Below are 25,464 nucleotides of genomic sequence, written 5' to 3' on the forward strand. Positions count from 1 at the left end.
CATAACTCACTATTATAGTGTTTTTCATCAAACGGCAACAAAAATACACAAAGTGTAAATAAGGCTTGTTCAAACTGAATCACATGGGACAGAAAGGAGATGATGAAATGCCTTGTACAAGGCTTAGGTTACTTGAAACAGGCACTTCAATCCTGGCATTTCTGAATAATAAATCAGATACTTCTAGGACACGGGATTTGCCATGTGGTGGCAGGTGCTGGTTCTGCAGCCAGAGTAAGAGATCACTGCAGAGGGCAGCAACGGGGATAGTTCCACCAAAATTTTTCAGCAAAAGGGCTCAGGATGACGGTGTCAAGGCCTATTGTGGCCTCTTTTCTGTTGTAACTTGGTTTCTCCTCTGACCAGAGCCACAGACACCTGACTTTTAAAGAACACTTTACACACATACATATATTATACATGCACATATATTTATATGTAAATATGCTGCATATCAAAAAAGGAAACCGATTTTTAATAACTTAGTATAACCAGAGAATGAGAAGCTGTCCCTCCAATATCTCATACCTCTATGTGCTTGTATAACTCTATTAGAGAATGTTATTTTTCTTTGTCTCAGGCCAGGAAAAAGAAAATGAATCTGGCATACTCTTGGCCAAAGATCTGCATATTCAAGTAAGCCGGTTATCTTTCTTTGGTGCCAATAGGCCATTTCATGGGGATCCGCCCTTGTGTTGGAGGAATGCTGTGGCTAGGCAGATCCCATGTAGTTCTGCATTCCACAGGACAACCCCCTCTGGCAAGAGTGAAGTTCAGATGGTGGTCAGCATTGACTTGTGTGCTAGGCGTGTCTAGGGACAGGCCACGCTGACCTTCTAACACGGTAGAGACCTGTGCACCCACAGGGCGAGCTGAAACCTCCTGGATGTCAAGAGGCCAAGGCACAGGCTCTGGAACCTTCTTTTTAAAATGCAACCAGTCTGCCTTTTCTCATTTGCTTCTTTCTTCTGGACTTAACAGAAGTTTTACTTATTTGTACTTAAAAAAATACCATCTATTTCTAGGTTTAGTGCCATTTCCAACAATCTGGTCACTCCTGGTGAAGACTTTCCATGCATATTCGTTTTTTTCCTCCTCCTTCCCTCCCACCTATTCCTCCTCATTTCCATACAGAGTTGAAAGCACAATTTAAGCATTCCCCCCCCCCAACTGAAAAGAAGATAGCAATTCCTCAGTACAGACTTCCAGATACTTGCTGGCTTCTCAAGGGAGCTCTGTCTTTTGTTTGCTCATTTGTTTAACGGTTGTTTTTCAAGGCATTTAACTTAGGTGCCTTGGCGGTGAGCACCGACCCCGTGGCACTTAGATGGCTTGGCCGCACGTGCTCACTCTTAGCTCAGTCTCCCTCCTGTTCTCCATTCTACTGTTTCTGTGTTAGCAAGAGGTAAAGGGAGCAGAAAAATTTATGTTCCCCTAATGGCTGCAAAGCGATGTTAAAAAAGATCAACAAATCCCCTATGATTTTAGATGACGTCTTTTAGCTTCTACCAAACGATGAAGCATCTCCCAAATTGCATTTCTAAAAAAGGAAAAGATACATCAGGTGTGGTGGGGTCAAAGATCCTGTGGTCAAAGAGCACTGGGAAATGCTGATGTGTTCCCCTCTTCTCCAGCTCCACAGCAGATTCCAAGGAGTGCAATCAGGAGCCTGTTTAAATTCGCCGAGCCGGGCAACTTCTGCGGTTATGTCGCTATAATTCACCCTGCCCCCTGCTCTGGAACTTTTCTTCTTGGTGTTCTTACCGATATTTTCTGTAGTTCAGAGGAAGCTATCAAAAAAGATACCACTGCAATGCAAATCAATTTTTCCACAAATATTTGATTGACTAAAGCGTTTTCGCATCCACAAAGGAGAGGACAAAAGAAATGGAAGGACTTTAAATTCTATCAGGAAATCCTGAGATCACAGCCCAGGAATGGCATCTTAATTAACGATGTTCCGCCTCTGGGACTATGTCATGTACGGAACAGCCCACTCTCTTTGCAGAGGGTTTGGAAAGCAACCCTGCAAAGACGCTGGGCAGAGAACAAGAAACACCCACCCCCAGCCCCCCTGATGTATCTTTAATCACAAGGCAGGCGGAAAGGGGAGCTGGCAAATAAACAAAGGGCTGCTTCATCTTTGCTTGCATAAAACAGCCAAGGTGCAGAAATCCAAACCTCCAGCTACAGAAGCAGGGATGAGCACTGCTCCAGGAACGAGGGCTGAGCGGCTCACACAACCCGTCTCGGAGCGATATTTCCATAAAATGCTGATGTGCCATGTATTCCAGAAGCAGGCCATCAACTCTCTTATTTGTTCTCCTTAGCACTCAGTGATAATAAAAGCTACAGAAATGATCAAACCCATCAAAAGCAACAGTGGGTGGGACAAGAGAAAGACGAAGGCTCATTTATTTGCTATCTGCTTGGGACCTCCTTCCGGTCACCAGCAGCAGCGGCTCGCAGTGATAAAGCCGGGGCCACGGGTAAGCGCTGATGTCCTCCGCGTTTGTCCTAAGGATAAGGCGGCAAAGACAACCCCAGTACTCGAGGCTCACTGGATTTGGCAAAGGAGAAGTCACCTTAGCACCCGACCCAGCACTTTTCTTTCGTGTAGGCGTGTGGGGGTAAACGAGAGGGCCGTTTTACTAGACACTCAGTAGAAAAATAATACCAAAGAAATTAAAGTCTTTTTGACTCATTCCTAGTCATCCCTCTCCAAATGTCACCATTTGTTTTTTTTTTTTTCATGTGGAAGTTTAGTTTCTGATAGTTAAGAGTCGTCATCTGTCTTCTTCAGCCCGGAGACACTTTATCACCACGTGGCTTAGGAACAGAACCATCTGTGGAGAGAGCTCAGAAGGGCCAGCAGCTGTCTTCGCTCTGTTGTTTTCTTGCGTGTGTTGGGAGTTATTCTACAGCGATGAGGAGGAGAAGTGGTGCACTAAAATACCCGGCCTCTGACTCCTGACATGGCAAGGAAAGAAAACAGGGAACTGACAGGAGAAGAGAAGGGTCAGGGTGGAAAATACTGGATCTAGACCCAAATCATGTTGGGAGGAACTGGGGCAGCCCAGAGTTCAAAGCTTCTAAACGCCACCATATGCAAGAAGGTGAGAACAGTTACGGGGCAACTGCAAAAGTACCAAATTGTCTCCATCAGGAGGGATTCCTCATCCTCTGGTGACCTCACAGCACAGAACCCCAAAAAATAAGTGACCCAAAGCTCCTGCCAATACCCAAGCCCTCCCTAAGGAATTGTCTGAACTTGGAAAAGCCTTTTAGGAACATTTTTCTTGTTTCTATAAAATGATGCCACCCACCTGACGTTACTGAGATTTAAAATACATTTAAAAATCATGTAGAACATTGAGTTGCTGTTGCTTAAAGAAAATCATGGTAAAATTACTAATGCATTAGAATTCCGAAACTCTACAGTAGGCACAGAATTAAAAGATTTTTCTTACAATGATGAATTGCTTATGACAAAACAGTTTACTGCAGCAAAGTAAAGGGCAAAGTTGGGGAGAAGCAAATAGAACGAATGGATTTTTCTTGAGCTTGTCACAAATAAATACAAATGAAAAAAAAGTTAACGTAAGGATTGCTGTGGTCAGGGACTGTTCCTAAGCCGTGGGGCTCCAATACTTATACTGCTGTTATAGAGAAACAGTGTCCTCAGGTACCTAAGTGGCCGCAATGAAACAGCATCCTGTTAGGCCAAGAAAAGTAGACAGTGTTTGAATCCCCAACCATTACCTTCATAGAATTTTTTCTAGACATTGCAATGTATTTGAGACTACTTTGGAAGTTATACAAGAGAGAGAGAGAGACAGACAGACAGACAAACTTAGGAGTCAATTAAAATTTGATTTAGGGGCGCCTGGGTGGCTCAGTCGTTAAGCGTCTGCCTTCGGCTCAGGGAGTGATCCCGGAGTCCTGGGATCGAGCCCCACATCAGGCTCCTCCGCTGGGAGCCTGCTTCTTCCTCTCCCACTCCCCCTGCTTGTATTCCCTCTCTCGCTGGCTGTCTCTATCTCTGTCAAATAAATAAATAAAATCTTTAAAAAAATTTAATTTAAACAATTACTTAAAAAAAGAACCCAATTAAAAAAACCCAAAAAACGAACAAAAAAACTCCACAAAGGGTACTAGAGAGTATTTTGCAGGAAAAGGAATACAAATGACCAAGAAACACACGAAATATACTCAATCTGACTCATAATTGTAAATACACAAATTAAGATACCACTTTTATTAACATTATTAAAAAAAAAAGAATTTTTTAGAATCCAGAACTGACCATGGTGAAGGAGAATAGGCAGTCTCAAAGATAATGGGTGGGAGCACGTACTGATCCAACCAAAGGGCTGGCTAAAGAGACAGTGGTATAAACATATAATGGAATAGTATATAACTTTTAAAAATAATTTAAAAGTCTTATATGTATTGGCAGGAATGTTCTCCATGATATATTATGTAAAGAAAGCAAAGCATAGAGCAGGGTGTATTATATTATCTTTTTGAGTTTAATTAAAAAGGAAATATATGTGTATATACACATATACACATAAACGGTACATTTATGCATATATATATTTATTACATATACACAGATATGCTTTATGTTTTATAACCTTAGGCTGTTTTAAGACATTCATATCTTTCTTTTATTTAAAAATGTTATCAATGGGGTACCTGGGTGGCTCAGTCGGTTAAGCATCTGCCTTCAACTCAGGTCATGATCCCAGGGTCCTGGGATTGAGTCCCGCATCAGGCTCCTTGCTCAGCAAGGAGCCTGCTTCTCCCTCTGCCTGCCACTCCCCCTTCTTGTGCATGCTCTCTCTCTCTTTCTCTGACAAATAAATAAATATTTTTAAATATTTAATATATATGTTTAAAAAATATATATTTTAAAAAATTTGATATATATATATTAAACTCTTTGTGCTATTTTTATATTATACTGCTGTTATAGAGAAATAGGGCAAAATACAATTTTTAAAAAGTTACAGAGGTTACATATGCTTACTTAAATGATCCAGAAGTAATAAGAAGAGTCCTGCCATATGGTGTGTTCTCTGTGATGTTCCTTGCAGTTGTCCAACGCAGTGGGCCAGCGCCACTAAACCCTCACCCCCATTCTCAAAGAGATAACTTCTCTTAAACTTGGGTGTATATCCTACCAGAATTTTTTCTATCTACTTTATGTATATGTATAAACAGATAGTTAAGGGTCTTTGTAGGTAATAATGGGATCATTTTGCAATTTACTTTTTCTCTTGGTCATAAATCCCTGTCATCTTTCTGTTCCGAACACTGAGATCCGAGTCATTATTTTTAATAGATACATGCTCTTCTACGGAATGGCCTTCCGTATTTCATCAGTCTCTACTGATGGACTTAGGTTGTTTCTGATCTTTTTTATACAAATAATGCTGTATGAAATTATACCATGGATTTAAAAAAATGGTTTGATTTTAGCTATCTGATTAAAGAAATACATAATTCCTAGGTTAAATATTTGGTGAATTATAAAAGTTGAGATTTCATTAGCTTGGTCAGGCATAAGAGGTCTTACTTCGATAATTAATCTAAACTTGTAAAGTGATTTTGGACAAACTGACGCACCTAAAAGCTAAGAAATATAATTTACCAAATTACTTAGTGTCCTGAAAATGTGAACAAAGTGCCAAACTTATTCATCAAGAGCACACTCCTCTTGAGAAGTGACACTAGCTTTTCAGGACACATCGTCAAACATGGACCAGAACTTCTCAGGTTTAGCACCATATACCCTTGTGTTTCAGCTTCCTCAGAATATGCAAATAAGTCCAGCATTTTTCTTATCAAGGCCTTGGCCTGGGCTGCTTCCCTGTCCAGATAGAAAATCAGTTTACCTCTCCGTCGTGATTCATCGTTCAAGGTCCCAACAGCCACGGAAGTACCCTTCAACCTCACTCTGATTAACCACTTCTTATTTTAATGCTCCAACACCCTCTGGCATACTACCCCGTGGGCACTGATATAACAATTTACACTTACTTACGTATATGCACATATATGTGTGTACAGGGTTGGAAAATTCTTGAGGATAAGTGTAGATGACTTTTTCAACTTTGTATCTCTTACCCATACAGTAGATACTAAATAATAATGACTACATCGTTTCCCTTGAGAAAAATATTTTAAATGAAGGTACTAAGAAATTGTTCTTACTGATTAAACTAGTAAATGTTAAAAAAGAGTCGAATCTCATACACTGCTGATGGGTTATTTGGCAATCTGTATGTTAAGTTTTAAATATACACACAACTCTTTCCACTTCAAAGAATTCATCTTCAGGAAGTGATCACGAATATTTCCAAGGCTTTACATTTAGGGTCCTGGGCACAATAGTTTTTATAAGAAAAAAAAAAAAAAGGAAATGACTTCAATGTTTATCAATAACTAAATTATGGATAATTATGGGTACATAAAATGGAATCCCATGCAGCTAATAAAAATATTTCATGACATGGAAAAACATTGTCTATTAAGTGGAAAAAAATTAACTCTCTGAAGTAATGAGTCCAAATGACTATGTACAGTAAGATCTACTTAATTAAAGTAGAAGAAATGAAATTGAAAGTAAAGGGACCAAAATGGCAACAGAGCTCTCTCCGGGAGGTGGATTTATGGATCACCCTTTTATTCTTTGTGCTGGAAGAATCTCTTTCTGATACATATATTATTTTGTCTATTTTTAAATTAAAGATTTGAGAGAGCGTTCAGGTCCACCTGAGCAGGCGGAAGAGCAGAGGGGGGAGGGACAGGGAGGAGAAAGAATCTCCAGCAGACTCTACACTGAGTTCAAAGCCCAACCTGGGGCTCCATCTCACGCCCCTGAGATCATGACCTGAGCCTAAACCAAGATTTGGCTGCTTAAATGACTGAGCCACACATGTGCCCCTATTTTGCCTTTTACAGAATAAAACCTATCAAAGATATTTGTGGAATGAATAAATCCATATTATCTTTCTTTGGCCATATAAAAATCTGGGATCTATAGCAACAATTTGCTCCCCCCCCACTAGGAAATGCTAGCATGCAAGGCTGCAGAGTTTCATTTTGAACTTTTCCCTATAGAATCAACAGAGACTATCAACGTCCTAGGGAACAGGGACTCTATAGATTTCCTACTCTGAGGACTCAGCACTTAAATGTTCAGATCTGAATGTGCGAGGTTCCGCATATGGAGTAAGAACAGCACACTGTGTAACTCAAGAGGCCATAAAGAAAATCAGAAAATAAGAAAAAGACAGTTCTCATATTCTTATGTTGCTCTCCTCAGGTAAGTCCCTTAAGTAAATGCTCATGGTGCCTGCCCTCGGTTTCCTCACACCCAAAAGAAATTATTCAAAAATTTTGAATAAACAGTCTTGGAATGTCACATTGAGGTTAAGACATCAACTGCAGAATCCCCCCACCATGATAACATGGTACAGACATTTCAAAGGCTTCCGATACAACGTCAGTGACCACAGTGACATGTTAGGAAAAAACAAATACGTGAGACTATTTTTAAAGAGATTAATTTGAATCAATATGTACAAAAATACAGACACTGGGAATGAGCTGACATTTCTACAGACATTTCTTCGGCACAGACCTACAAGTGCCCACACCCCTTCTCCACAACTTCCGGACTCTGTGGAGAGTGCCTGATACAAAGCAGGAACTCAATTATTCTTTCCCCTTCTCTATTCCAACTGCCCATTGCCCTGGAATGAATGAGAGAGTTCCATCTGAAAAGTAACCCATGCAGAGGGCAAACCTGTAAGTCTTCCACCATATCTGTTTATACGGCCATTTCTAAAATGTATTAGGGATTACACACTGCCTACTTTCTAAGCTCAAGTATGTGGAACATGGTATTAATTCATCGGCTGATGCTCATACAGACATACTGTAGGTTTTTCCTGTCTCTTTTCTTACCCACTTAAGCAGCCCCACAGCATCCCACCCAGCCTCTTTTCTGTGCTGTTATATCAGCTACAGTATGTTCTGGCTTCTAATATAGGCTTTCCTTTTAAATGAAAAGCAGAGGAGGAGGAGAAGGAGGAGAAGGAGCAGGAAGGAGTCTTTACTCTAGATTTGGTAACTGAAAAAAAAATCCTCATGGTTCACATCCCTTCTTGAATCTGCAATCGGGTTTTTAAAGCTGAGGATTAGAGAATATCTGCCCTCCAGAGATGCAAGCATTATTTAAAAAAACCCCACAAAAGAACCCCCAAATCCCCAGACAAAACTGTGACGTATGCCAGCATGCTACAGAAATTGTCTTTGTATCAATAACACACCTCCGAGTGTGCACATGTCTCTGAGCCTTGCTACGTGCTACACTGTAATGACGAGGACTTCACAAAAATGCTTTGAGGGAGGCAATAGGAGCATCTTCAATTTACAGGCCAAGGAGTGAAGGTTTGCGAGGTTGTCACTGTCCCAAGGTCACTCCCAAGCCAGGAGTTAGAATTTGCACCCTTGGTTAATTTGACATTTTCACTCGGTTTCCTTAGGGTTCAACAGACCGAGAATACAAAGGATCATTGTCTTCTTTTAATGTTCTTGACTTAATTGATGGTTATAAAAAGTGAATATGTTTGGGTATAAGCAAAATCCTATGATTTGGTCCAGGTTTGATTTCTCCCATTGATTACCTAAGTAAAACCAAAGGTAGTCTTCTGTGGATAGATGACTGGGATTTGTTTGTGAAATTGAACTCCCTAGTGGATTGGAAGAAAATCCAGCCATGTTGATATCTGAGTACAATTTAAAATTTTTAGGGATAACAAATGATATCTATGGTTCCATATTACGTATGTCTTCTCTCCCTTTGGATCACAGTGTAAGTAAATCCTTCACCAACATATTTGTAAAAATTGATAAACCGTATAAAATTACAGTATTTTAAAATAAGAAAGAACCTTATAGATAATCTAGTCTTGCCCTTTCATTTCTTCCTAGGAAACCTGAAGTTACTATCTATCCTTGATTTCTTCGAGGCTATGGGGGTTGGCAGCACTGGTAGGAACAGACTTTTTTTTTAACCATTGGTGAAATATTTTATAATTCTATAATTTAGGACTTCTGTACTCAAATGTTTAACTTACCTCCAAATCCGTCAGGCACATATGTTTTAAGAACAATATTGCAGAAAATTGTTGGCAGTGATAATGGTTTATTTCCCTCATTTCGAAGAGAAATGTGTCGATAGCCTGCTTGGAGGCCATCCAGTGGAAGAATCCTCTGGCCTATCAGCCTGTTGTTGTCATCATACACTGCTATTCTCAAGACTGCCAGGTCAGGGAGGATTACCTGCAAACAAAGAATGGTACCTTTCATGGGTATTTTGGAAAGCTGCTCCCAAGAGCCCTGACGCTAGGAATCTGAACCATATCCACACTGTTCTTAAATGTGCCTTTGTGGTGAAAAGAAGCCCATGATTGATTTGCATTCCTAAAATATACTGCCCCAGCTGGAGTGTCCGAGCCATCGAGAAAGCAATTGAACAGTCTTCCTGGAAATCATCTCTTTGAAAATTTTAGATGAAAGGGATGTGAAAGATTACTGGTCCAACCCTTGTCATCTTTGCCCATCCCCACGCATATAATGGACAAAAAAAGGAGACCCTGAGAGATCAAGTAACTTTCCTTAATCTCTGAGATCGGGACAGCTGGGCCTGGAATTGGGGCTCTTGTCTTTGAATCCTGGGGTCTGCCTCCTACCTGGGCTGCTTCTGATAACTAGCTTGGCCTGTTTTTAAGAATATGGAAAGTATCTTTGAAGAAATGCTCCGTGTATAAAGGACAATGTATGTAGAAATTTGGATTCTCCCTTTTTCTTGCACTCATCAGTTTTTAATCTATTTTGAGATATTAAATAGAGATGGGGCAGCTAGAAACATTAACATATACCCAAGACATCTACTCTTGCTATCTTCAAAACGAATAATTGGACACAAAATCTGAGCTCAGCCAGCAGAATCCTAATTCAGATAGAAAGTAGCAACTGGGGGCGCCTAGGTGGCACAGCAGTTGGGTGTCTGCCTTCGGCTCAGGGCGTGATCCCGGTGTTCTGGGATCGAGCCCCACATCGGTCTCCTCCGCTATGAGCCTGCTTCTTCCTCTCCCACTCCCCCTGCTTGTGTTCCCTCTCTCTCTGGCTGTCTCTATCCTGTCAAATAAATAAATAAAATCTTAAAAAAAAAAAAAAAAGAAAATAGCAACAGGACCCAAGAAAATCCACTATTTTAAATCAGGAATGACTTTTCATTGGCTAGGAACAACCAAGACATCTTAGCTAATTTGAGTACTGTATCTAAGGCTAGACAATGGATCGGTTGCCTAGTTATGTCAAGAGATTATAATTTAATCCGATTTTGTGAAGATGAAGAGGAGAAATCAGATTAAAATTCATCCAACTTCATTTACTCTATTGTTTCTCATGTGGTAAAAGGGGGCTTGCCTTGTGAGATTAGTGCAAAGAGCAAAAATATTAAAAACAAGAGAGAATAAAAAGTGAAAACACTTGGTACCAGTGAAAAGCAATTTAACTTCTGAAGAACAGGGAAGGATGCAGAACCGGCATCTGGTTTCTGGGGCTATTGTAATACTATATGTACAAACCAAGGTTGAGGTCCTCCTAGTTATCAAAAACAAAGAACGTCTGAAGTCAACTTTCTGAATTTCTAGAAATGTGTCTAGGGATTATTCATTCTGCCAAAGAACACTGGCCAGACTGACAACAGACCCAGCTAGAACAAACTATAAAAAACCTGGGGGAAGAAAAAAGGCCCATGACAGCTATGTATGCAATTGACACCATACCCTGTAGGAGAGAAGGTCACAGGGGGGGTTGCATGGAAATAATGGTGTTCACATTACAGGGAGAGCTTAAATCCCACAATGGCTTGTTTCATTGAACTACTGATCTTCTGTAATCTGGTTTCTGTAAACCAGTGAGCCTACTCTGAAACTGCTAATCCTCATTTTTGTTAAACTAAGCCAATGATCTGAGTTGCAGGACATACAAATGGAGCAGAAACACCAGAAATCCTGTGCCTAAGGAAGAAGCAAGAAGCTATTCTGGTCAGGATAACAGAGCAAGTGAGAGAGGAAAACAGCTCTTCTTGGAGACAGCACTACCAATGCATGGATTTTTCAATACATCTTACACTGACAAAAGAGAAACAAAGGGAAAAAAAGGATTATAAGATTAAACACTGAATCATTATAGAGTATGACTGTGATTGGTCTGGGGATCAAGGTCCAGTAGTAGGAAAACCCCCCAAAATGCAAAATAGCACGTGAAGCACAGACTGTGGGGGTGGCAACAGCTACCATACTTTCTAGAAGCACAGGACAACACCAACTGACCTCTTTAAGGACATTTATTGGCCTTAGTTTTGGGTGCACCATCCTACCCGTCCTCTTGGCTAAAGGAGCACTGCAAGTTACCAGGTGCTGCCAGGGCAGAAAAGAACTCTGCAGTGTATGATGACGTCCACCAGTGAGGACACATTCTAAGGAGACTGCCCTCCTGGAACTTGAGCATTGCCACACAGAAGGTGGGTTCCTTGGAGGAGGAAAGGAGAGCCAAAAGGACAAGGACAAACAGAAGTAACAATCATATTACATCCATAGAACTTATGCATTGGAAGAAGAGAAAAAGACGACATTTGGGGTTGCGTAACAGCCCCTATATCATGTAGTGTCTTTGTTGTCTATGCACTAAAATGTGGCCCCCGAGGTAGCACAGCGAGTCTGACATGTTGAAAATGTCCTACCTTCCGAAACACAAATGATTCTTCATTGTAAACTGGATTGAGTCCGTTGTTCATCACCATGCGAGTTCGGAATTCCTTACGTATGGTGTCAGTGGGCAACCCGTACATATCCACTTCTACGTATGTACCAATTTTCTTATCTGATAAAAACTGACCTGATATGACCTGCGGCGACACAGCAACAGGGTGAGAGAGAGGTCAAGTCTGCGTAATTGTCTAGTCTGTGTATTACCAATAATCTGGAAGTAAGAAATCTGCTGTTCATCTTTAGAGATTTTAATTACCTATGGAAATAATGTATTCATTCCTTACTAAATGAAAACATTAGTGAGCAACTACTCTATGCAAAAAAAAAAACAAAAACTGCTCAAGACAGAGGTTCTGACGTTGAGAACTGTCTATAAAAAGAAGAAAGAAATGATGAACGCTGTAATACAAAGAAATAATGTCCACAGCATCTTAATTCCACCAAGTACCCACATCTATGAAACAAAGTGATGGGTTCAAATATATCCTAAGATTCCATCAGAACTCTGAAATTCTGCCCTCCCACACTTCACTGAATTCTTTTATAAGTCTTAGAAAGAGATGCACTGAAGAAAAAAGCAATGCTAAAATTTGCCTGTTATCCTTTACCAATATTGACAATGGTCAGAGGTATATATTTGTAAAGACCAACATTAAATTCCATCTATTATAAAGCCACGGACAGACTATTTTTCATTTACTTTCCAAAGGACGATAGCCATTTAGCAGGGTTTTTTTTTCTGTTTTATTGAATAGATAATTCTGAAAGTTTTTCAAGGTAAAATTTGACATACAATAAACTGTATGTTTTAAAGTATACATAAGGTCAGTTTTGACATATGTGCGTATCTGTGAAACTGTCATAGTTTTCACTTTTTCAGAAGGTCATGTAGTTGGAACCATGCAGTATATACTCTTTTCATTTGCTTCTTTCACTTAGTAATACGCACATCAGTTTCCTCTATGTGTTTTCATGACTCGATAGCTCACTTCTTGTCAGCACTGAATAATACCCCACTGTCTGGATGTACCACAGTTTACGTATCCAGTCACCTTATGAAGGACATCTTGGTTGTCCAATTTTTGGCAATTACGAATACAGCTGCTACAAACACCTCTGGGTAGGTTTTTGTGTGGATGTAAGTTTTCAATTCATTTAGGTAAATACCAAGGAGCACGACTGCTGGATTATAGGTAAGAGCATGCTTCCAACGTGGCTGCACCATTTTGCACTCCCACCAGCAATGAATGAGTTTCTATTGTTCCACATCCTCCAGAAGGTACTTTTGGGATCTGGTGTCTTCTGCTGAAAGTCGCTAATAGTTTTACTAGTGAATAAAATGTATCTCTTAAGAAAAAAAGGGGGAAGCACAAAGTTGAGAGCAACACATGGATCTTGTAACTTGACATTAAATATTTCAATGTGATTTCTTAAGGGTTTTCCAGGACCATCAGCACATACATTTTCACAATTCTGTGACAAGCAGGGGCCTTACCTGCACTGAGCAAGTGGCTGCAATAACCCCATCAACAGGAGTTTCAGAGAAGGGATCGAACGTTCGATCCGGCCGTCTCATGAAATCTGGTTTGAGGAGGTACCTGGTGGGACAAAAGCATAGAAAGAGTTTATTAGCTGTGTTTACATGCCTAAAACACTCATGCTTCAGGACCCTAAGTACTTCTTTTTCCCCATCTCTACTTTAGGAGATAGGCTTTCAGGCAGAGGATTCTAAGGACTGAAGAAACTATGCCTTTCCTACGGGTAATTCTGAATAGAGGAAGGAAAGAAGGAATGTTTTTATTTTTTATTTTTTTTAAAGATTTTATTTATTTATTCGACAGAGAGAGAGACAGCCAGCGAGAGAGGGAACACAAGCAGGGGGAGTGGGAGAGGAAGAAGCAGGCTCATAGCGGAAGAGCCCGATGTGGGGCTCGATCCCATAACACCGGGATCACGCCCTGAGCCGGAGGCAGAAGCTTAACCACTGTGCCACCCAGGTGCCCCAGAAGGAATGTTTTTAGGTTCCAGGCTTGGTGACATCTAGAGCTTCCTGACACTATTATATTCTCTTGAACTTTTTAATGCCATGGACCTCTTTAGATACTTACCCTTATATGCACAAAACAAAATACAAAGAATAACAGTGAAAAACCAATTATTTGAGCTCTAGTTATTAAAACATGGAGAATACATGATACTCTACTGTATTGCATTTTAATTACTGCACTGAATTATGAGATCTGATGCCAAGGTGATAACTACAATTTCAAAGTACTGATATGCATAAAAATATTTTGTGAGATCTACAATAATGATATGAAAACATCTGTGATTTACATTGGTGTTAGAGTCACAGGTACTGTTAATATTACTGTGGATTGTTGTCTCTGTTCACAGTCAAAAGAACCATGAAATACCAGTTAGAGGGAGGTGAACATAAAGATGTAATTATTTCTCTATTTCTAGCCAGTGCGAATAGGCAAGAAAAGGAAATAAAAGGTATCTAGGTGAGAAAGAAAGAAGTAAAACTTCTCTTCGCAGATGACATGATCTTGTATATAGAATTTAAGGAATCTACCTAAGGAGTCTACTAAAAAGTGATCAGAGGGGGCACCTGGGTGTCTCGGTAGGTTGAGTGTCCGACTCTTGGTTTTGGCTCAGGTCATGATCTCATGGGTCATGAGACCGAACCCGCACTGGGCTCCACTCTCAGTGTGGAGTTTGCTTGAAGGCTCTCTCCCTCTGCCCCTCCCCCCACTCACACTCTCTTTCTTTCTAAAATCCTAAAATCTAAAGAGTAAATCTCTAAAAAAACAATCAGAAGTAATAAATGAATTCAACAAGGCTGCAGGATACAAAACCAATATATAAAAATCAATTCTATTTCTAAATACCAGCAATGAACAATCTAAAAATGAAATTGAGAAGATTCCATTTACCATAGCACCAAAAAGAATAAAATCCTTAGGAATAAATTTAACAAAATAAGTGCATGTACTTTGAAAGCCGCAAGACACTGTTGAAAGATATTAAAGAAGATCTAAGTAAATGGAAAGACATCTTGTGTTCATGGATCAGAAGATTTATATGGTTAAGATGGCACCATCACCAAACCGATATACAGATTCAATTCCTATCCAAATCCCACCTGGCTTCTTTGGAAACGGACAAGCTGATCCTAAAACTCAAGGACCAAGAATAGCCCAAACACCCTTGAACAAGAAAAACAAAGTTGAAGGTCTCATAATTCTCAATTTTAAAACTTTCTACAAAGCAACAGTAATCAAGGCAGTGTGGTATTAGCATAAGGACGCACATATAAATCAATGAGATAGAGCTGGGAGTCCAGAAATAAATTCGTGTATCCATGCTCAGCTGGTTTTTGACAAGGATGCCAAGATTATTCAATGGGGGAAAGAATATTCTTCTAAACAAATGTTGCTAGGACAACTGTAATGGCCACATGCAAAAGAAGAAAATTGGCCCCTTCCCTCACATCATATACAAACATTAACTCAAGATGGACCAAAGACTCACACGTAAGAGCCAAAAATGATAAAATTCTTAGAAGAAAATATTAGGATAAATCTTCATGACTTGGCAATGGGTCTTAGATATAACATCAAAAGCATAAGCAACAAGAGAGAGAGAAAAAAAAGATAAAGTTGGCTTTATCATAAAGCTTTTGCACTTCAAAGGACACTATCAAGACAGTGAAAAAACAAGCCACAGAATGGGAGAAAATATTTGCAAATCATACGCTATCTGATAAGAGGTTTGTGTCTACAATAGGTCAAAAACAAACAACCCAGTTAAAAAAAATGGACAAGTGATCTGAATACACGTTTCTCCAAATAAGAGAAACAAATGGCCAATAAGGACATGAAAAGATACTTGGTATCATTAGTTATCAGAGAAGTGCAAGTCAAAATCACAGTGAGCTGTCACTGCACACACATTAGGATGGCTATAGTAAAAACGTCAGATAACAGTAGGTGTCGACAGGGACGTATTAAAATTGGAACTCTCATACATTGTTGGTGGGAATGTGAAATGATACAGCGCACTGGAAGATAGTCTGGCAGTTCCTGAAAGAGTTAAACAGAGTTGCCACGTGACCCAGCAATTCCACCGTTGGTATATACCCAAGAAAAATGAAAATATATCCACACAAAAACTTGTATGTGAATGTTACAGCAGCATTATTCATAATAACCAAAAGACAGAAATAATCGAAATGTCTATCAATTCTGTGGCATATCTACATAATGGGAAATTAGTTAACAATAGAAAGAAATGAAGTACTGATATCTCCTACAACATAAACCTTGAAAGCATGATGCTAAGTGAAAGATGCTGGTCACAAAAGACATATTACGTGAATCCATTTCTAGAAAATGTGCAGTACAGTTAAATACAGAGAGAGAGTAGATGGTGGTTGCTTACGGCTGGGAATAGGGAGCAGGGGACAGTGGGGGGGACAGCTAAAGGGTATGAGTCTTCTTTGTGAGGTAAGGAAAATGTTTTGAAATTGACGCAACTACACAATGTCTGCCCCTTATGCCCTTTGATTACAGTCACATAATCTCAGCCAGATTCCATAACCACCCTGAACTTGTATCAGACAACTTCATCTAAGAAAAAACAATTTTTGTTACAAAGGACTATAACCACAGATAGAAAAATTCCATACTAATACGAGCACCAGATAAGGGACAAGAAAAGCACTTTCCCCCAAAACTCTGGGTTGATTTTTAAGTGTAAAAGAATCAAAATTAGAGGGATCAAGTCTTTCCTATTTCTTTTTTTTTTTTTTTTAAAGATTTTATTTTAGTTGACAGAGAGACAGCCAGCGAGAGAGGGAACACAAGCAGGGGAAGTGGGAGAGGAAGAAGCAGGCTCCCAGCCAAAGAGCCTGATGTGGGGCTCGATCCCACAACGCCGGGATCACGCCCTGAGCCGAAGGCAGACGCTTAACCGCTGTGCCACCCAGGCGCCCCAAGTCTTTCCTATTTCTTAGGAGCATAACTTTTACTGATTCTCACTCTAGACGATGTCAAGTTTATTATCTTTTAAAATACAACCCAAAAGGAGTCTCAGGCGTGACATTTCTCCTTAAAGAAAAATGCCAAGTCACATTTTTGTGGTTTTGACAAAGTTGTCATTCGTTGCTATCTTCTAAGTTTGGACAAAAAAATGTTGAAGAAAATAAGCCCACATTCAATGTAGAAGTAATCATCAGTAAAGAACCTCCAAGGAACGACACCGATTTTTAAATCAAGCATATAGAGAGTTTCCAGAATCATTCAAATATTAAAGATGATTTTCAACTTTCACCTGTCTCCAAGAGAATGCAACCCTAAATACTAATTTAAAATCTCTCTAACTGAACAAAAGAGATGGTTTCCTAGATTTACAGAGAGCTGAGCTTTTTTTTTTTTTTGGCTAGTGTTAGCCACTGGAAAATATGATGATACAGCAAAAGTTGAAGCCTTAGGATGGAAAGTAGATGAGAAACTGAAATACTACACACGCTACTTCAAGTGAAGCCGACCAGCACTGGCAAAGGGTCGGACCTTAGCTCCAAGGGGAGGAAACGGATGATGATTCCGGCTGTCACAGGAGGCGGAGCATTTGGAGTCTAGTTACAACGGAACGAGGAACTCCACCTACTGACAGCGGCAGGGGCAGGGCCGTCCCCAGATTCAGTACTCTCCATTCCCCGCAGCCATTTCTGAAGGGACCCTTCTCACCGAAAATGCAAAATTGTGATATCGATGATTTCCTGGTGCCAAAAACTTTCTTCCATGTTCCCTGCTTCTGTATCTACTTAGAAGAAAATGATCAAAAAGAAGAAGTGCCAGGGGAAAAGGGAAAGAAACCGGAGTTCAAGTCTCCAAAGCAGGCAGCCTCAGTGTAATGTGTTGATTTTATATGCTTAAAAAAATATAAGAAAGCATAGGAGAAGTTTGACAGGGCCAGGAGGTAAGCCCCGGCTTGGGGGTGACACTGAGCCAGCTTGTCTCGGAGGAGTGTCTGTCTGGGGCCCAAGGATGCAGCAGAGGCTGCTACTCATTGGTGGCTGTGCAGGTCCAGGGACCCCCAGTCACTGATGGGATCTGTGTTGTTACACAGGGCTCTGAACGTAGAAGAGTTCTGGGGTTTCATGCTCTGCAGCCACTGTCTCGAAATGCTTACAAATTCGTGAACAAGGAGGCCTTCATTTTCATTTTGCATCGGGGCCCGGTGCAAACTATACAGCTGGTCCTGCCTGGTGTTCTTTGGTACAGAAAATAAATTTATTGTAAGCATTCAGGTCTGTGTGGTGAATGTGCGCATAGGGGCAAAGCCAAGGACGAGTAAAGGGATCCAAAGATTTTCTGGGGCCTTTGCAGGGGTCTCAGAAGGCAAGAGAGGAAGGGAAGAGGGGCCTTCAGCCAGGTGGGTGAACAGTAGCCGTAAGAATCAGAGGAGGGGGTCATAAGGAAGGACAGCCTATTTCATCACACCCGAGACGACATCAATTGTTCAACACTCCCCTATGTTCTTTACCAGCAGGAAAGCAAACTGGCTGATTGTTAACTATAACATATCATGGATTTCAAGACACATTCCAACTTGAGAAAGGTCTACAAAAAGTGTGCATCTTTGAGTCATAAAGCATCCTACTATTTTGATATCAACCATCCCAATTTCCTCGAAAGCATGCAGATGTGAGAAATTAACTTGCTCTCTTTTGTTTCATTAGGATTTAAAGAAGTGCCTCCCATTTTTATACCTTTAAAAATGAGTTTGTCATAAATTCCCGCTCAGTTTCCTACTAAAAATCACACTCAGCGGGCCCGATGGCACAGCCTCCCAAGAGATCGGCCCAGAGAGCAGACAGGGATTCCCAGGTAGGTTCCCACTGTTTTGTTAGTGTTGATGGATTCAGAGGGCATCCAAGTGCTTTGCAATGCTGACGTTCCCTATAAAACAGCTACCTTTTCCCACCCTAAGCCTAAAAGGTACCGAGGGGCTCTTTACAGAAACGCAGCCCTCAGGCACGCCAACAAGGAGTTTTTAACAAGTCCCTGCAGGTGGGTGGGTGAACGACAAGGGCGATGTAATGAAAGACAGAGCGTTCTAGATGCCCTCGTTCCATGGAAACGCACCTGCGTGGCCAGCCCTGTATCTACCAGCCGCGACACTCCATTGCGGAGAGCAGAGAAACACGACTGAGGAAGGTTTCTGCCCTCTTCCTGTCTGCGATGACCTTTGCCTCCAGGTGGGGAAAAGGGAAGGGTGGGGGGACAGTGACACATGACTGAACACAACCGGCAACACCTCTTCAAGGCGGGCTGCCCCACTGAGCAGTCCTATTTTTCTAGCCCCTCTGGTGGGACTCCGGTTTTCGGTCACATCACTCAAACACTTCAGTGTGGAGTTCAGGCTCCAGTAGCACTGTCCTTGTTGGGAAGGTATTTTAAAATAAGCAATGGTGCATAAAAGGAGACACTGATCATGTGAACCGGGGCAAAACAGAGAGTCCTGCAAAGAAACGGAGGGCATGCATACAACTCCTGTTGGGACCTCTGGATCTGGAACAGTCACCCTCCCTGCGGAAGTACTGGCAGTGGGACAGCTGAGGCAAGGAGGGCAAACTATAGTGTCACTGGGCCACATGGAAGGCTCTGAAGAGGGAGCCCCGGCAGGACTGGTGTGTCTGATATGAACCATCAGGGCTGGGCTTCAGCCTTGAGCTTTTGACCCCACACCACCACTGTCCCTTGCAGCCTCGCTGCCTCAGCTTGCCCCAGGGGCCCCCCATCAATGTATGTGCACCATCTCCTGGTGATGAACGCTGTGCATTACACAACAGAGCTGAAAGAAAATGTAAAATGTGGGGGCACCTGGGTGGCTCAGTCGGCTAAGCGGCTGCCTTCAGCTCAGGTCATGATCCTGGAGTCCCTGACTCGAGTCCCGCGTCGGGCTCCCTGCTCAGCGGGAAGTCTGCTTCTCCCTCTGGCCTCCCCCCAGCCATGCTCACTCCCACACTTTCTCTCTCAAATAAATAAAATCTTTAAAAAAAGAATTCTAAAAATGTGTACTTGGCAGTTTTCTTTTGAACTACATAGTTTTTACTTCTTTCCGTAATCGACATATAACGTAATTGACGTATTAGTTTACAGTGTACGATTTGAATTCACAGCAGAGGAAAATATAACGTTTGTGCCAGCTACGTGTGTGGTGGGTCACTCACGGGTGGAGGTGCACTGGCAGAGAACTATCTGGCAGGAGGAGGAGGGGCGAGTGTGCACTCCGAACCCCTGACTGCTGAAAAATGTTATCCTGACTGGCTGTTTTTAGTGATAAAGATGAGGTATTCAACCAGGGAGGCCAAGAATTTCCTGACAGTAGCTATTATGGATGGGATGGACTCCACTGGATTCATTTAGAGGCTTGGGGACAGCCGCGTGGAGAAAAAAAAGGCCACACCGGTTTTTCCTCTACAGAAATTTAACTTCACATTTTCATTTAACCTTTCCGTGTTCCACTTTATGAAATTAAGAAATTAACATTTCCTAGTTCACTCCTTGGTTCACAGATTTTAAAGAATGCCAGTTAAGTAAACTAGAACAATATTCATAGCATTATTTTTTGATAAATGCTACTTACAAGACATGCAAGAAAATCAAGACAGGACAAAGCTTTCTTCCCAGGTGTATTATATTCAAATGGACGCCCATGACTTCATTACATACTAAATCAACTTCATTCCTCTATTTGTCTTAGGCAAAATACATGTATTTATTATCTATGTTTCCAGTTAATGCCCAAATGAGCAGGGATCATTATCTGTTGTAGCTATAAAAACCCCACCATTGAATTAAAAGCGAGAGAATTAAACTCTAGAGCGTGTATGATGAATTGCTTAAGTTATGGTTACAGTTTTCTTTTGCAAAATCTGCTTAGTAAACTGGTAGATGAAAAACGTATACTTGCAAATATACTCCATCTAGGGATTTCAATCGCTTCTATCCCATCCCTCAAACTCCGCTTAAATTGAGCAGCCCCTAATTAAAAATGACACAGTTTCATTACAGCTATAGTACAGAGTTCAGGAACACGGTGATAACAGTTTAAATCATATTACTCACCCGCACGATCCATTATACTCAAATTTTCCCTGATTCAATTGCATCGCTAAATCTGTCAAGAGACAAAAATAATTTAGCCTCTCATCTCCCTGGACAAAGAAGACCACGATGGGTGACTTTAAACAATGGAAATCAGATACTGATCTTAGGTGGAAAGGTCCTTTTTAACATTATAAGGTACTTCTGGGTCTGTAGAGAGCGCACGATGCTCTTTCCTGTTGAAATCATCTCGTGTTTAAGTCAAACATAAAATGTGTTTTCAAAAAGATCATGCTAGAATTGCTTTAAAAATTGGATCCAATATATGAGTCAAATGATTGTCCAATTAGTGTTGAGAGTATAGATGTCCAACTGGGGAGAACGTGCCCTAAGGTCACAGAGAAAGGGTAGGCTGGAGACATCCAGCAGGGTCACAGGAGTACAAACTTGATTAAAAACAATAAAAAATAAACTAGGTAGTATCATGGAAAAATTAATGGCTTGTTCCTACTTTTAGACTTAGGGAGAATTCTTCTAGCGGGGTCCACACTGGCAGGGCACGGCTTATGATTTTCCTCTCGCAAGTGGATACAATCTTTTTTCATTAGCAAATTTCATTAGCAAAATGAAAAAAAAAAAAAAGAATACGGTGGTAGATTTTTCCCCCCTTCTTCAACATGTTGTGGTTGATCCTAATGTTATAAGATAAAACATAAGTTAACCTCGTGAATAAACTGGTTTAAGATCGTTTAATCCATATAATGGACTCACTGACAACTGGAAATACAATGTGACTCCCCCCTTCATTTAAAAAAAAAAAAGTAAAATCAGCAATATTCTTTTTATTTGGTCTCTGCTGGAAACACTATGGGATGGTAGTGGTACCCGGTCCTAGTTTACTATAGCAAGGATTGATGGGGATGCTGGGCAGACATTTGGCTCCAGCTTCTGGTCCCTGAGAAGGCGCCACCAACGGGAGGGAAGTACAGTCAAGCCCACATTCATGGCGAGGGGATGGATATCAAAAAACCTTTCAATCAGTCCAGATAATAAGGAACAAGGGAGATAGAAACTCTGAAAGTATGGTGGATGGACTAGAAAAGGAAAATGCCCCCCAAATCAGGAAACATGGGAGGCACCCCCTCATAGAGCAAAGGACTGAACAAGTAAAGGTTTTTGTTTTGCTTTGTTTTGCCAATTTTAAAGACCAGGCTATGGAATTAACCACAGCACATGAATGGGTTTTGTGGCATATTTCTTACCTCTTCCAGGTAAACAACTAGAGCCCAGTATTTTTCTACCTCTAATCTTAAAATTGTGATCCTTGGCTCCCAAGTAGACTTTAAAAAAATTGTTGATGCATTTAAAAAATGTACTCCTCTCTTTCCAGGGAAGGGAACAGGTCACATATTGGAAGCCTGCCTTTGAGTACACTTTGGAGGACCAAGTTATGGATTGGTGCCTCTAAGAATTTATAAATCCTTACACACTGTTTTAATGGAGTCTACTCTAGAATATTCCGTACTTTTATGATGACGTGCCACTGTGTTATTGATATCTCCTGAATGTTAACGGTGGGAAGGGTACTTCGTAAAGGAGAAATGAGTCATAGTCACTGTACAGAGATACTCAAATGTTTCTCACTTAATCCTGTCTCTGGAAACAAAGATAAGTTTGATCCAAAAAGAAGAAAAATTAGAAATGTTTTGGAAAAGGGGACAATGTTTGGCAGATGAGTTGTGGTATTTATGAAAGGAAATTCAATTTGAATCAAAATATTGGTCTTCCACCCTCTGTATGGCTCTATTTTTGGTTTTTCATATCTTACCATTACATAAATCCAACATCACATTGTTTTGCCATATGTCTGCTTCCTTTAAAAAAAAAAAATGCCCACGGCCAACTGATGGCAATTGTTGGCACCATCCCGTCAAAGCATTCTCCTGGAATTTGAGGTCACTGGACATCGGTTCCTACCTGGGGTTTGATAGTTCAGCGAAACCATCTGGCAGCCAGCATTCCAGAAAATCTGAGGCATGTAATTACTGGAATCGACCCGGCCTCCCTTGGGGTAAATGCGGCTCATTTGCCGTTTGTTATAACTGTGTAACTTATTAAGGAGAATGGAAAAAAAAAAAGAGTATTCCAGAAGTAATAAATAAACAACAAAGATCTAGACCGACAATGACAAAGACGTAGCTATCAGAGAGCACGTTTCACGTCTCTAAGTGATGCGTAGGAGAAAAACCACAGTTCACTGCGTAGACTATAAAAACTATTCACATTTGGGCAGATTTTCACAGTGGCTGTGGTCTTTCACACACATTATTTTGTTAGCTCTACAACCACAATGATCTATTAGCCATTTTTCTGTCTTAGAGACTCCTGCCAGACCCACAGTGCACCAGCCGTTCGTTCCGTTCACCGCATAAGGATACTTCACAAATTCAATCGCGTGTGTCTTCAAATAGCCCAGACCGACGGACTCATTAAAAGAAGACATGTTATAATGGATATTGCGCTCTGTAAAGAAAAATAAAGATGCACTCAGCAACGCTCCCATCCAACCTTGTGGAAGACAAGCAGTAAATAGAATTACATCAATTACATCCCAAATCACGAGGCTTTGGAGGCAGATGTTCCATTATTGTTATTAGCAGCTCCTACTTTCATTAACGTCCTGTGGATAGAGACAGCTGACTTAAATAGTGATGGATTAAATTTGGAGTCATTAAACAAATTATGTATATATATCCCACACAGCCACCCCTGAGATATGTATATTTGATGACAATGGTGGCTTCTCAAGCCCAAAAAATGATGAGGAAAGTTTAAGAACACTGTATACATTTTAGGAGGTCCGCTTTTGATTAAAAGGGGTCTTAGGAAAATAGAGCGAACGCAGGAAGGGACACTAAGCTCGCCTAGTGCTAAGAAATCCACAGTATCTCAGAGCCACCCTGTGGATGGGGTGTGGAACTACAAGGAATGCCACTGCACGCCAGGGACACCAGGCTACATGCATGGTCTATGACACGACCCAGGGTGAGGTGGAACAGGGTCCGTGCCCGGAAAAGGAAAATGGTGACAAGTCAGATCACAGCTCATCAGCATAATAAAGCAGACAAAAAAAAGGCAATAGAATTTAACCTTTGGTGTTACCTTCAGCCACATGGAAACCTTGGAACTTTACAGGCTGTGCATAGTTGATCATTGTAGACAAATACGGATGGATATTAGTGGTAGCACCTACGTATTTATACGATGCCATCCATGCCTGTTCATCTTCCACAGTGACCAGGCCCTACAAGCACAATGAAAGGAACATGCGTGTTGAGGACTTTGGTGGGACAGGTGCATGCTACAGACGTTCTCACTAAAGATGCTTTGCACGCACACATTGAAGGATAAAGACCTTTTCTTCCTCAATTTTGCTACAGGATAATTTTAACAGTTCCTGTCTAGGGGTGCCTGCCTGCCTCAGTCAGTAGAGCACGAGACTCTTGATCTCAGGGTCCTAAGTTCGAGCCACACACTGGGCATGGAGCCTACTTGCAAAAAAAAAGTTCATGTCTATCATAACGCTTAATAATACAAAAGGAGATAATAACAAAATATAAGGCTTCTCTTACATTTTTTTGAGATTTCCAAAGGACTTTAAAATAGTCAAGAAAGTATACTGAGGTTCACAGCAATCTATGAAATATATAGCAGGTATTGTCATTTATGAAATATATAGCAGGTATTGTCATTTATAATTTCATAAATTGTGGCACAAAGTGGAAAAACTTCAGGGTGTATCAGAATCCCCTGGAGGGCTTGTTAAAACATACATTCCTGGACCTCAACCTCAGAGTTTCTGATGAAGTGGGTCTGGCGGGGAGGCCCAAGTATTTCCTTTCATCAAGCTTCTAAGGGCTAACGATGTGGCTGGCCTGGGGACCCTACTTTGCTCAACACTGGTCTAGAATTTTAGCCACATACACAAGTAGCTTAGGGTACTTTGTAAGAAAGCTTATTCTGAAGATAATCTGATAACCCACTACAGAGGACATGTCCAAATTGCATTATTTTACATGGGGGGGGGGGAAGAAAACACATTATTTTGGTCTATCTCTTGGTAAATCAGAACACAATAAGCAACAAAAATAATACCTTCAAAATGATCCGCATTTTGTTGAGAGCTTTGAAAATCCGATGAAGACTTACTTCATCGGGAAACTCGGAGGATGAGGTCCAAGAATGTATGCTATAACAAGCCCTCCAGGGGATCTGATACACAAAGCTGTTTCTCCACTTTGTACCACGATTTCCTGCACGGACTGATACAGGTGGGTGAACTGCTTAGTCCATTCCTATGGACTATTCATTAGTTAACACAGTGGTCAGACTGTCTTCTCTGATGATTTAACAATCTGAGCATTCTAAACCATCGAACTGATTTCACCAATAAAACCTGAGATAAATAATCAAATAACATAACTTGT

General features: G+C 40.9%; 1 protein-coding gene across 1 annotated transcript in view; it reads right to left on the bottom strand.

The window, feature by feature from the left end:
- The window catches only part of PLCB4 (phospholipase C beta 4), a 248,332-nt gene that overhangs the window by 38,291 nt on the left and 184,577 nt on the right, over positions 1-25,464 (bottom strand). The window contains exons 20-26 of the mRNA XM_040637983.1: positions 24,140-24,281; positions 23,416-23,500; positions 22,955-23,079; positions 20,999-21,050; positions 13,354-13,456; positions 11,831-11,995; positions 9,156-9,360 (exon numbers count right to left, since the gene is read on the bottom strand). Of these exons, the coding sequence (XP_040493917.1) occupies positions 9,156-9,360; positions 11,831-11,995; positions 13,354-13,456; positions 20,999-21,050; positions 22,955-23,079; positions 23,416-23,500; positions 24,140-24,281 (877 nt within the window). The remainder of the gene's footprint in view (positions 1-9,155; positions 9,361-11,830; positions 11,996-13,353; positions 13,457-20,998; positions 21,051-22,954; positions 23,080-23,415; positions 23,501-24,139; positions 24,282-25,464) is intronic.

Source organism: Ursus maritimus, unplaced genomic scaffold (genome assembly GCF_017311325.1).
Source record: "Ursus maritimus isolate PB19 unplaced genomic scaffold, ASM1731132v1 scaffold_22, whole genome shotgun sequence".
Taxonomy (NCBI): domain Eukaryota; kingdom Metazoa; phylum Chordata; class Mammalia; order Carnivora; family Ursidae; genus Ursus; species Ursus maritimus.